Source organism: Myotis yumanensis, unplaced genomic scaffold, assembly GCF_028538775.1.
Source record: "Myotis yumanensis isolate MYYU_CA2020_CCGP unplaced genomic scaffold, mMyoYum1.0.hap1 SCAF_1, whole genome shotgun sequence".
Lineage (NCBI taxonomy): Eukaryota > Metazoa > Chordata > Mammalia > Chiroptera > Vespertilionidae > Myotis > Myotis yumanensis.
The window spans coordinates 65,700,704-65,713,386 of NW_027223752.1; the positions used below are offsets into that span (position 1 = coordinate 65,700,704).

General features: G+C 41.2%; 1 protein-coding gene across 2 annotated transcripts in view; it reads right to left on the minus strand.

Annotated features, from left to right (window-relative positions):
* The window catches only part of SLC12A1 (solute carrier family 12 member 1), an 86,451-nt gene that overhangs the window by 42,500 nt on the left and 31,268 nt on the right, over positions 1-12,683 (minus strand). For both annotated transcript variants that reach the window (XM_070423402.1, XM_070423397.1), the window contains exons 10-15: positions 11,480-11,564; positions 7,786-7,937; positions 6,327-6,434; positions 5,889-6,012; positions 3,913-4,014; positions 1,076-1,231 (exon numbers count right to left, since the gene is read on the minus strand). In XM_070423402.1, coding sequence (XP_070279503.1) covers positions 1,076-1,231; positions 3,913-4,014; positions 5,889-6,012; positions 6,327-6,434; positions 7,786-7,937; positions 11,480-11,564 — 727 coding nt within the window. The remainder of the gene's footprint in view (positions 1-1,075; positions 1,232-3,912; positions 4,015-5,888; positions 6,013-6,326; positions 6,435-7,785; positions 7,938-11,479; positions 11,565-12,683) is intronic.

Here is a 12,683-nt window from a genome sequence, read left to right on the forward strand (position 1 = left end):
TTTGTCAAAAATTATAGACTGTACATGTAAAGGGGGTGAGTTGAAGCAAGCATCACTCAAGTTCATTGGGATCCCAATTACAAAATACTTAACCCAAAGTAGGAAACTGTTTGTGAGAGAAAGACTCCACCATCCAGTTTATAATGAATGCTATCATTTCAAAACATTCTCTTCAATTAGATATCAAACAGTAAAAAGCACATCAGCATTAACCTAACTCATCAAGGGCACTGTGATTATCTTGCTAGATTATCAAGATTTTTTATATCTCAGTTTGATTGAAAAGGAAAGAAACCACTAAAGCCACATTTCTATATAACTTCAATAAAGGTGGACTTACTCGAGTCCCCGAAAAATAAGTAAAAGGGGTGAGTTTTATCATATGTAAATTATACCTGATAAAAACACATGAAGTAATAAGAATAAGCAACAAACAAGCCCTCCAAGGTAGTTGCTACCTTCTCTGCTTTACTTGCTGAGTAAGGGTAAGGGGATTGTGGGGGTGGCGCGGGTCCCTGAGACTGGATCTCAGTACCTGACTCTGTGGTCTCCAGCCTCTCCCATCTGCAGTCTATCTAATTCTCCCCTTTTCTCAGCAATTTGTTCATGTCCCTTTCACTTTACCTACTTATATTAATTTATTATATTACATAGTTCATTGCTTATGTGTGGATCTGTGAACTCCTTGAGGACAGGGACTATATCTCATTTATTAGGACATTAGAAGGTGATATAATGAGAAGCTTGTGGGGTTTGGTGTCATACACACTGTAGTTAACATGTCAGCTCCATCAGATACTGACCATTACCTTGGTAAGTGGTCTACTCTTTGAAACCCGGTTTCTTCATCTGTAAAATGGGCATAATAATACTTAACATACAGCATTATTGTGAGCTCATGATATGTAATAGGTGCTCAACAAAGTTACCTATTGCTATATTACATTATATTATTAATATCCACCATACACATGGCACACCTAAGTACACAGGAGCTGCTCACTACCTGGTTGTTGAATAAATGGGTAGTTAGAGGCTGCTTTGTAAACGCCCTCCTATACAGTCCTTATCTTACCTGGCTTCTTATAGGTCACATAGATATAGAGGAAGAACTCAATGATGTAGGTGATAACAGCTGCCCACCAGTTGATGACAAACATGACTGCACAGCACAAAACAGCTCCAAAAAGAGATACCCACATGTTGTAAATCCCATATGCAGGTCTCCATCCTGAAAGCAAAAAAAAACCACACAAATCTATGTGCACAAGAAAATCTTCCACACGATCACCATCATGACAATGCATATGATCAGAATACAAGTAACATGTTTCTTCCCAGCATAAAAACAAGAATTAGGTCAAGTTTCCAACTCTGCTATTAGTTTTCTGTGATCTTGGATCCCTGGCCTATGGAGGTGTAATTACACCAAATAAGGATGCTGTGAAATACAGAAAAACGTGTCTCTCGTGGCCCCTCCTGATTCCCTGCATGTCCCCTGATTGTCTTCCCAAACTACAACACCTTGAGCACCTCATATCTATGCCGGTAGGAGTTCAACGGAGGCAGGAGGGATGGAGAAGTGGGTCTTGTGAGGAGGGTGGAGGAATTCCTTGGTGGGCCAAGAAAGAGAAGGATAAGACAATGGGCTTACTTTCCCATGCAGAAAGCAGAGCAGTCATCAAGTAAATCCATTCATTTCCTGCTAGCTCTTCCTTTACCCTGAGAGGAGAATGCTTGCCCTTTCAGAAATAATTAATGGGAAGAGAGGGAGACATTTGTCTTCAATGTCTTCTTAAACCTGATGCATTAATATGTTTTGCATTTGCAATGAAAATATTTCTCATGGTTCATATATGCAAGGGGGTTTCCCATGTTTTACTATTAGTTTCCTGAAATTAAAGAATCTGGAAGACAGTATGGTCCGGATGGGGAAGCTCTGATTTGAAGGGTACATTTGGTCTCTGGATGAAGTGCATTTTAAATTCGGAGAGGCCAAAACGCAACAGAGCTTTCAGTCTTCTGGAGCAGTTTCCTAAACGGCCACAAGATGGATACAGCACTTTGAGAACATCACTGGGAATGCCCTTCTTTTACAAGTCTGGCTGTGTGTGCATGTGTGTGTGCATGCCTGTGTGTGCATGTATATGAAATAGAGAGAGAGGCTTGGAGAAAGAAAGAGAGAGGTGGGGGAGAGTCTCAATTTCTGGGTCTTTGTATCTATGTGTCCCCCTCTATGGGCTTTCCTATTTTTCCTCTCTTCCTCTTTCCTGTTTTTCCTTTTCAGTCTTTTCCCTGACAACCTCTATTACTTTAAAAACGAACAAAACATGGCATGGAGGCACACATTGCTATGATTTGCTGTATTCTCTGACTAGAACTTTCTGTTCTCTGCTTAAAAGAAGACAACACAACAGACACAAAAAGTCCTCAGTGTTTTCTGGAGCCTAGTGGCCTTGGGTGGATGAAGGCTCCCCTTCCATCTACCTTTTGTCTTATTGGCAGCAGCTTTTCCAAAGGAAGTTCAATTGTGGCAAGCCCCAAAACAGTGGACATGTGTTTATATCCCTGATAAAAGTCCTCATGGCCTCATGAAAATGTTCTAAAGTTGACTTTGTTGGTGATTATATAACTGTAAATACACTGACAATCATTGAGTTTAAACTTTAAGTGGGTGTGAATTATATAGTATGTGAATGATCCTACCTAATAAAGAGAGAATATGCTAATTGACCCTCACGCCATCCCAAAGGATGGCGGCGCCCACAGCCAATAAAAAGGGAATATGCCAATTGACTGCCACACCCTCAAAGATGGCAATGCCCACAGCCAATAAGGAGGGAATATGCTAATTGACTGCCATGCCCTCAAAGATGGTGGTGCCCACAGCCAATAAGGAGGGAATATGCTAATTAACTGCCATGCCCTCAAAGATGGCAGTGCCCACAGTCACAAGATGGCTGCACCCAGTCCCCTCAGTCCTACTGCTCTATGTGCCTGCCTCCGGAGACCCCCAGTTCCCTCAGCCCCCCAGCTGCCCAGGGCCGGCCCGGGGCACAGGTAACCAGGGCCGGCTGAGGCTTGCGCTGCCGGCAGTGGCAGCAGCAGAGGTGTGATGGGGCATCACCTTCCTCTGATTGCCAGGTCGCCTCCTGCCCCTGAGGGCTCCTGGACTGTGAGAGGTGGCAGCTGGGCTGAGGGAACCCCCTGCAGTGCATGAATTTTCATGCACTGGGCCTCTAGTTTCTTAATAAAATGTTTTGAAAAGAAAAAAAAGTCCTTATGGAGAAGAATTTTCTGAAGGTCGATAATGACTAGTCTCTGCTCTGGTGGAAAGGCAGAAGAAATTCTATTGGCCAATGGAAGCAAATTAGAGGTGAGAAGTGACTAGATGGGGGAAGGTTCCTTGGTGTGAATTTTGCACCACTTTAAATCACAGTCTGAGAGCGCAGGGATGTCACCAGCTTCACTGTGAATCTGCATTGACTACTCTCAGCAGGTAATTATGGGAGCTACTCATCCTTCTCTTCTGCACCATGGGCAGGAAACAAATTGATAGTAAGGAAGTTTCAAATATATACATTTATTCCACTTCTGTGGTCACTTTCACCAAGGAAATAAATAGTGATGTTTTTCTACTGCTGAAATAAATGTGGTTTCTCTTGCAATGAATAATTTATTGCCGCAGGAGAAAATTGACTTTACGGTTGGTCAGAAAGGCCACTGCTGAAATGATTCTTTTTCTATTGCATAAGTCACCCCCCAACTCACCAAACAAAGTGGATTGCACTGCCCACTAGGATATAAGGAAACAGATAAACACAGAGTAAGCACTCTCACTGACTCATTTCATTTTATTGACACTAACCATTGTTGGCTTAGGCTTATTTTAATTTTAAAAAGTCAACTTACCTGGGGATTTGGCATAAGAGGCATGGAAGCAGGAGAAATTAATAAGTGCGTATGAGGCCAGGAAAAAGTTGGAGATGATGGGAGCAATGGTGTTCAGCTCCGCTGTGAACAAAGCAGACATGAGCATGTACGTCTGAGTGATGAGACCAGGGGCTGAACAGCTGTTGCAGCCTGCAAGCTTGACTTTATTTGGAGGCTGAAAACATAGCTAGCATCTGTCAAAGTTGAAGAAGTTAGTGATTTTTCTTTGGGGCTGCATTCATTTTAAGACCTATTCTTAGCCAGAGTTTCTTTTCCATAAAGTAAGAAGCAAGAAAACCTACCAATCTAAAAATAGGCAATCAAGACCTCTATTTGCAAAAAAAAAAAAATTTGAGTGGGAATGGATAGAGGGTTTGGGGATTGGGCAGATGATAAGCCCCTGTGGCCATTCCAGGGGTGCCAATTCCTGTGTTCTTTATCTGCTGTGCATGCCCAGGCTCTGCAGGGTGCCAGATTAGTTACATTCCAGAAATGCCTACTGGGAAATCTCTCTGCATGTACTCAACTTGCTCTCTCTGACTTTCAGAACCCTTGTTAGTTATTTCTAGAGAAGTTCTACCAAATTTGTAAAAAAATGTTTTACTACTATAGCTAAATATCCAGTATGACTTAATCCTAGCTGAATTGCTTATGTTGTGATATAAGAAATAATTTAGAGATAGTCCTATTTCTCTGAATGTCAGATGTCTATCGCCCTCAGTGATGGAAATGCAGGGGGCAGCTGGGGTAGCTCTAGAACATGGGGGCCAGGAGGAGGTAGGCAAAAATAACTGGCACATACCTGGAAGCTAATCTGCATTGTTCTAAAAAAGTGATTTTTAAAGATATTATTTAACTTATACAATTTTTAAAACTTTGTTTCTTTGATCACTTAAATGCAGTAAACCTTGTTACCTTATAACAAATATCTTAAACCTCGTGGGAATCTAGCAGGGATTCATGAATTACAGCCACTTCCTGAGTTTATGAGATAAGGAATGGCATCTTTTGGCATCTCTGTGCTGAGAAAGGCTCTGCCCATCTATGCATAGCTACCGTCATCCCTACCTCTTGCTTCTTTTCCTCTAATAAGCTCACCAGCAAAAGTGATGCCTTAGGGAGCAGTGAGGAACGTGCAGGCTACATTGATGCATGTGCCTCTCTAAGATTATGTAGCCGTTTCTATAGTGTCTAGGGAGCAGGAGATGAGATTAAATCTAGTTTAAGTGGTTCTTCAGTGGTCTACGAATCTCTTGGGGAACTTTTAAAAACGCAGATTCCTTGTCACCAGAGATTCTGAATCTAACTCAGGTTGTGCCTGAAAATTTGCACTTAAACCTGCAGGTGATTCTGATTCTAACACAGGTGGTCAACGGACAGCATTTGAGAACAGACTCTTTGACTATCCTGCTAGCTGTGGGGCTAGATCAGGGGTGGGCAAACTTTTTGACTCGAGGGCCACAATGGGTTCTTAAACTGGACCGGAGGGCCGGAACAAAAGCATGGATGGAGTGTTTGTGTGAACTAATATAAATTCAAAGTAAACATCATTACATAAAAGGGTACGGTCTTTTTTTTTTTTTTTTAGTTTTATTCATTTCAACGGCCCGCAGGCCGTAGTTTGCCCACGGCTGGTAGATGATGTAAAGACTAGTGGCAGCTGGGGGAGACTCTGGGATATTAGACAATAACGGGCAGGTTGGGGGATTGATTCAGTTACGTGTGGGTGGATGAGTTTCCAACACTCGGATTCAAAGAGATGAAAGTCCGAAGCCCGCCTCAAATCTTTGAAGGCCCTCTCCCCTCAGAGTTTTCTCATTTCCCTCTTAGACAGACTCCTCTATTCCCCAATGGAATATTGAACATAAAACAGGTAACTTTTCAAGCAAAAAGGAAAACCTTCCGAGTAGCAGAAGAGTTATTTGGCTTTGGGTAAGAACAAGAACGCTACTAACCAATAAGAATGAACGCCATGGCTATCACAAAAGTGAGGACGTATCCTCTCAGCGGCTCGTTGTTTTTCCCGTATCCTTTCGCGAAGAACTGCAGGGCTTTGTAGATGTTGTCCTTGCAGAGAGCCTAATGGGAAGGAAGAGGAGAAGCTCATCATTTATGGCTACGTGCCGTCATTTTCCCTGGGCGATTCAGACAAGAAGATTGGGTGAAAGATGGAGCGATACACAATATGAGGCACAAGTTAACACGGAGGTGCATCATTCTTTATATTATTTGAATCGACCTTGACTATGTGGCAGACATAGCATTTGAGCCAGATGCAAACATTAAAGTGTTTCAGCAAATGATGGAAAATGATTGCCGGTGAGAATGGATATTTCAGTTTGATCCACATTCAGCGGCAACAGCAATAGGGAGAAACACATGCTCGGTATCACCTGGAACACTTTGGGAGCGCTGACGAGGGAGGCCAGGGCCGAGGAGAGCGTTGCAGAAAAGATGCCAGCCGTGATGAGGGGGCCGAACCCCGACACCATGCTCATGACCTTGAGAAGAGAGGTTCAAGTCAGGAAACTTATCCAATGGACAATAAAAACAAACAAACAGATAAACAAATAAATAAAAATAGCCAACTTTTTATTCAAGTGCTTTCCTTTCCACTTTCTGTGACTTGAAATTTCTTTAATAAGCTAATTGCTTCTAATCAGAATTCTCCCTCTCCTGCTCATTTCATTCCCGAGTTGTTGTTTTCAAGATGAAAATGGCCTTTTTGTTGATTATAAAAATAATAAATGCTCACTACAATGCATCCAGAAGATACTGGGAAGAATAAAGAGAGGTTTCAAGGGTTTTGATAGTATTTCCTCCCTCTGCCCTTTGTGTATTTTCTTCATTATGGGAAATTCTATCTCACAGAAAGTGGCGTTTTAATAAGGTTTGGAGAGGGACTCAGCTGTTTACCAGGCCTTTAAGGCATTAGTGTTTCTTGGTCTACCTGTCCCTAGAGCAGTGGTTCTCAACCTTCTGGCCCTTTAAATACAGTTTCTCATGTTGTGACCCAACCACAAAATTATTTTTGTTGCTACTTCATAACTGTAATGTTGCTACTGTTATGAATCGTAATGTAAATATCTGATATGCAGGATGGTCTTACGTGACCCCTGTGAAAGGGTCGTTTGACCGCCAAAGGGGTCGTGACCCACAGGTTAAGAACCGCTGCCCTAGAGGCTTTGTAAACCTTTGCTTTTTCTATGCTCATTAAACACAATTTTAGGTCTTAGACATGAGAATCTGTCCATTTAAGTCATATTTTGGAATAATGACTTCAGCTGAGTTAATTTCTCTTTGTTGGTTGTTAAAATAGATGAATGAAGCCTTCATGACAAATTTGCTCCTCCTTCTGCTCACTCATCCTTTAGACAAATTAATGTTTCAAGTCCTACAGTTTTCCCAACTTCCCTTGTCCCTCCCACTCAGGAATCCCCCCGCCGCCCTGCCACTCACAATTTCCCTTTGGCCTTGTCTTCCAGGACCACCAGAGAGGCTGTTCCTAAGCCAAAGCCCATCAGGAAGTGCATTCTGTGCTAACTAATCTGTCTCTCCTCCCCACCGTGAACTCTTGCACAATTGACTGGAAGGTACACAATGTCGGGTGTGATCCCTCCCTGGTGCTGCAATTCACACAGTGCCTGTTCTCTCCGACCACAGTAAATATAACCCCCGGATCCGCTACATGTACGTCTGCATGATTCTCCTCCCTCTCACACCAACTGTTCTTTGCTGAATTCAAATCGATCAATCATCAATCCGTTGCAGGGTCAGACGTGTCATTATACATGACGTTATCAAAATGAAAACAATAGCAATCAACATTGTTATAATGACTGCAGTTCGAACCTGGAAATTGTTCATCAGCCCATACTGACACGGTTCGTGCTGACATCTTGAGAAGTCATAGCCCAGCCCACAGGCTGCTGAGCCATTGCAGTTCATCCCAGAAATGATGGTGTCATTCATGTTCCCAGTGGCATCTCGGACCACACAGGCCCCTGTGGAAACAACAGTGGCTTGTCATTTCTTTAGATTTTTAAGAGTTCTCTTCCCTTAGGGCAGTGGTTCTCAACCTTCCTAATGCCGAGACCCTTTAATACAGTTCCTCATGTTGTGGTGACCCCCAACCATAAAATTATTTTCGTTGCTACTTCATAACTGTAATTTTGCTACTGTTATGGATCTTAATGTAAGTATCTGATATGCAGGATGTATTTTCATTGTTACAAATTGAACATAATTAAAGTATAGTGATTAATCACAAAAACAATATGTAATTATATATGTGTTTTCCGATGGTCTTAGGCGACCCCTGTGAAAGGGTGGTTCGACCCCCAAAGGGGTCACGACCCACAGGTTGAGAATCGCTGCCTTAGGGGTTTCTTCTGAAAACATACTTAGTTTGCTTTGAATCTGAGCAGGTGCATTGACTATGCCGTCTTCATTGCCAAGGCTTCCTGGGACATGGTACCTGAGGATTCCCATCCTCTGAAGCCTGGGGGCACCCCCCCTGTCTAACAGGCTGCCACTTCCACCGCCTTGGGTGGTTTCAGTCCTAGCTCTCACTTGTCTCTGTAAGGCCATTGTGGGTTGGAATACCTTACTTTCTGATCCCTTCAAATGCAAAAACAGTGCCTTGCACATAATACGTACTCAATTCAGATTTCTGGCTTAGTGCTACTGATTCGGTGTTTTTCAAATAGGATTTATTGTCTTGTTTGTGAGAGAACCAAGGGATGGCATTATTGAATTCCAGTAATTAAGAGAACCATGTCCTCGCTTTCAACTAATGATATTCCTTGCATACTATTTTAAACAGTTACAATTATACTTAACTAAAGGCCCAGTGCACGACATTCATGTACTGGGGGAGAGAGGGGTCCCTCAGCCTCTCCTGTGCAGCAGACATCCCCTGAGGGGTCCGTAGTGCTGCCTCAGAGGCAGGAGAGGCTCCCACCACTGCAGCTGCACTTGCCAGTCTTGCCGGTCATGAGCCTGGCTTCTGGCTGAGTGGTGCTCCCCCTGTGGGAGTGCACTGACCACCAAGGGGCAGCTCCTGTGTTGAGCGTCTGCTCCCTGTTGGTCAGTGCGAGTCATAGCAACCGGTAGTTCCACCGTTTGGTCGATTTGCATATTAGCCTTTTATTATATAGGATATACAATTTTAATGATTTAAATAATAAAGTATTTGGGGATAAAATATTAAGATTTCTTAATTAATAGTAGTGGTCAAATAATATTCTATCAAATATTTGCCTCAGTTTATTCCATTTTTTCATACATTTAGGTGTTTTTATTATTTTCTATTATAAATATTCTACGAACATCTTTATGCATATATATTTTTTGTATCAACATATTTCTCTAGGATAGATTCTCAGAATTGGAGTTATAAACTTTTTAAAGATCCTTAATATATATATTTTAATCACCAATATTCCCTATGAATTTTTCTAACTGTAATCTGACATTATGTATTTAATAAGGTTATTGAAATATGTGAACATAGGTGTAAAACATATACAAACTTTTCTGAACTACCTGAAGGATAAATACTGATGCCAACCAAAAAAACTGTTCTTTTTCCTTTTCAAACTCCAGCCAGGGAGAGTTCTCACTCCTTGCGAATAACTGTAAGAGAGGTCCCGTGGTAGGTAGGATCTCATGGGAACCCTCGGGCACATTCATAGTCTTTAAATTCAGGAAAGACTTAAGAATCATAGAATCTTCAAGTTGAAAGAACCACTTAAATTAGTGCAGAGATTTTTTTAATATAGTGGCAGCTCAGCATAAACACTTGAAGTTATGGGTGCTGGTTATCAAGAATGATCCATCCCAGATTTTACTTCTTTGCATTGTTTATTTATGTTGAGCTGACTTTTCTAAATCATGTATTTTGACTTCTGCATAATAGAGCTCCCCAAATTCCCATGCAGCCAAGCCATGAACCATTATTTACACTAATGACAAGCCATGGACCCATGACTATCCTTCTCTTATCCTGGGAAAAGTATAGAAACACAGATTTTTCCATCCATCAGGAGCAAAAACTAAAAGAATCTTTGAAATCAGGTCTATAACTTTATGTATTCCTTTATTTTTACTTTGTGTGAGAGAGAAAACCATTTGGGAAATTTAACTTTGAGTGATTTCAATGATATTTAAAAATATGTTGATTTACTAAAGCATTGGAATAAAATCTCTTTGCATGTAACTAAGCTTGGAAATGCCACAATAATACTGTTAACAACATTATCCAATTTCCTCAAATAAGAAGCAGTGAGAGAAACAAGCAACTAAGTGAATTATTTTGCTTTTTTCTTTAGAAACCAAACTCAAGACATATGTATTTCCCAATTTGCTCCATAGTAAACAGAGGGTGACCGAGATGTGCCTTTTGGTAAAATTGTAGTCCAGATTCCCATAATGATCCAGCCTGGAGCTGTATTCCTTAGTGAGCAAAGAAAATAGTTTTCTTCTCTGAATGTTCTACATTCCTTCCTCTCTAATGACATCCAAGTGAGGTGACCCCAACCAGGAGGAGGTGTGGCTGTAGGAATAGTAGGTGAATCCACATATTTTCTGCTCATTGGGTAATGTAGGGACTGGCTGCCCACACTGCTGGCAGCTGGGTCTTATTCTGATTTCCTGCTGATCAGTGGCAGTGACATTTCCATAGTAAGGACAGCAGTGCAAGGAAGGGACACAGTCATCAGTTCTATACCCTTCATAATTTCCTAAGGCTTTTGTTGTTTGCTTTGTTTTGTTTTGTATCTGGCTTCTTTTTTCTTTCACTGTTCCCACCTGCCTTAGGGCAAGGGAGGTGGATGCTGGCAGGGATAGCTTCCTTGGCAGTAGGAATCTTATCATCTAGACCAGGGGTGGGCAAACTTTTTGACTCGAGGGCCACAATGGGTTCTTAAACTGGACCGGAGGGCCGGAACAAAAGCATGGATGGAGTGTTTGTGTGAACTAATTATAAATTCAAAGTAAACATCATTACATAAAAGAGTACGGTCTTTTTTTTTTTTTTTTTAGTTTTATTCATTTCAAACGGCCGGATCCGGCCCACGGGCCGTAGTTTGCCCACGGCTAATCTAGACTCTAGATTCTAGAGTAATGAAATGGGACCCTTTGTGTTCAATTAAATTGACCAATCTGTTTACTTCTTACTCTATCCCTGACCCAGAAACACCTGGGCTACAGTTTCATTGCAGTCAAACCTCGCAGCGGTTCTCAACCTGTGGGTCGCGAACAATGAAAATACATCCTGCATATCAGCTATTTACATTACGATTCATAACAGTAGCAAAATTACAGTTATGAAGTAGCACCAAAAATAATTTTATGGTTGAGGGTCACCACAACATGAGGAACTGTATTAAAGGGTCGCAGCATTAGGAAGGTTGAGAACCACTGCGAGTATCTAAGAAAGGAATTAAAATAGTTGCCTTTTTGAAAATATGCTACTTATGTTCTATTGAAAATCCACTGAACATGAAAATCCATCAGGTACCATCATCAGAGACCTACAACTTACCTACACAAATAGCTACTCCTATGTAGGCGACGGTGGTGATGAAAATGGCCAGCATGGTTCCTCTGGGGATGGCATCTTGGGGATCCTTTAAAAAATAATGTGGAGGTACAAGGAGACAGGGTGGGATAAGAAATAGAGATCAGTTGGAGTTATTTCTGTATTTTCAATTTTTTAGGCTATTCTTCCTGAGGCAAGTTCTCAAGAAAAGATCAAGCTAATAGCAGAACGGTGAGCTCAAGTTCTTTTGGGATAAAGATAATGTTCTGAGAGTGAATGAAGAAATCTGCAGAATTCTGCGCAATTCTGCGCTGAACAGAAGAGATCTCTAACTGTCCAGGAGGGAGCTATTATAGAAAAGTATACCAGTTAGTTCACTCACTAATGCCTCTCTCTCTCCTTATCTCCTGTGAATTCCATGCAAATTCATTAAACCTGAAATTATTAGGAGAAATATCCAACCATACTCGGCACATTGACGATATTGCTCTGTGTGTTTGTTTTGTACTAAGCTTAAGCTTGCCTTAAAAAAAAAAATCACTTTTGACTGAGCACAAAGGTTGAACTGCTATATTCTCCAATCCCTCAAATTTCCCCTTTGGAATCTAGCTCAGGAATGACTGCAATGGGACATATTTAATTTCCAGAAGCAGGCATGAATAAAGAGGCAAATTTAAGCTTATACCAGAAATGGGCTTTTCTCTTGCTTATAAGTGTATAAAAATTCACTGAGCTCAACTCACATCATATATAATATACCATTTTATATCCTATTTGCAGGGGCTAACTCATATCATAATCAATTCCAAGCAGCATAACTTCTAAATAATTGAATTCAACTTAACGGGGATTATTAAATAGAGATTCTAATGTAGTTATTGATTGTACAGGACAGTGCCTGGCATATAGTAGGAGTCAATAAATATTGAATTGAGGGAAGCATAGTCTCAGTAGGCATTCATTCCCCCACCAGAGGACATGAGACTCATCAATACAAATAAGAAATCAATGCAGTTAAAGTAAAAATGTGGGTTTTTTTGTTTGTTTTTTAGCTTAAATCTGCTGATCAAAACCATCAGAAAGGTAAACTCATGGTGACTATAGACTCAACCTGACAGCTGCATAATCAAGCCAGTCTGTCCCCATATAAGAGGAAGCCATCCCCATGGAGTCACTCTGTAGTCATTAATTCCTTCCCACTCTTTCA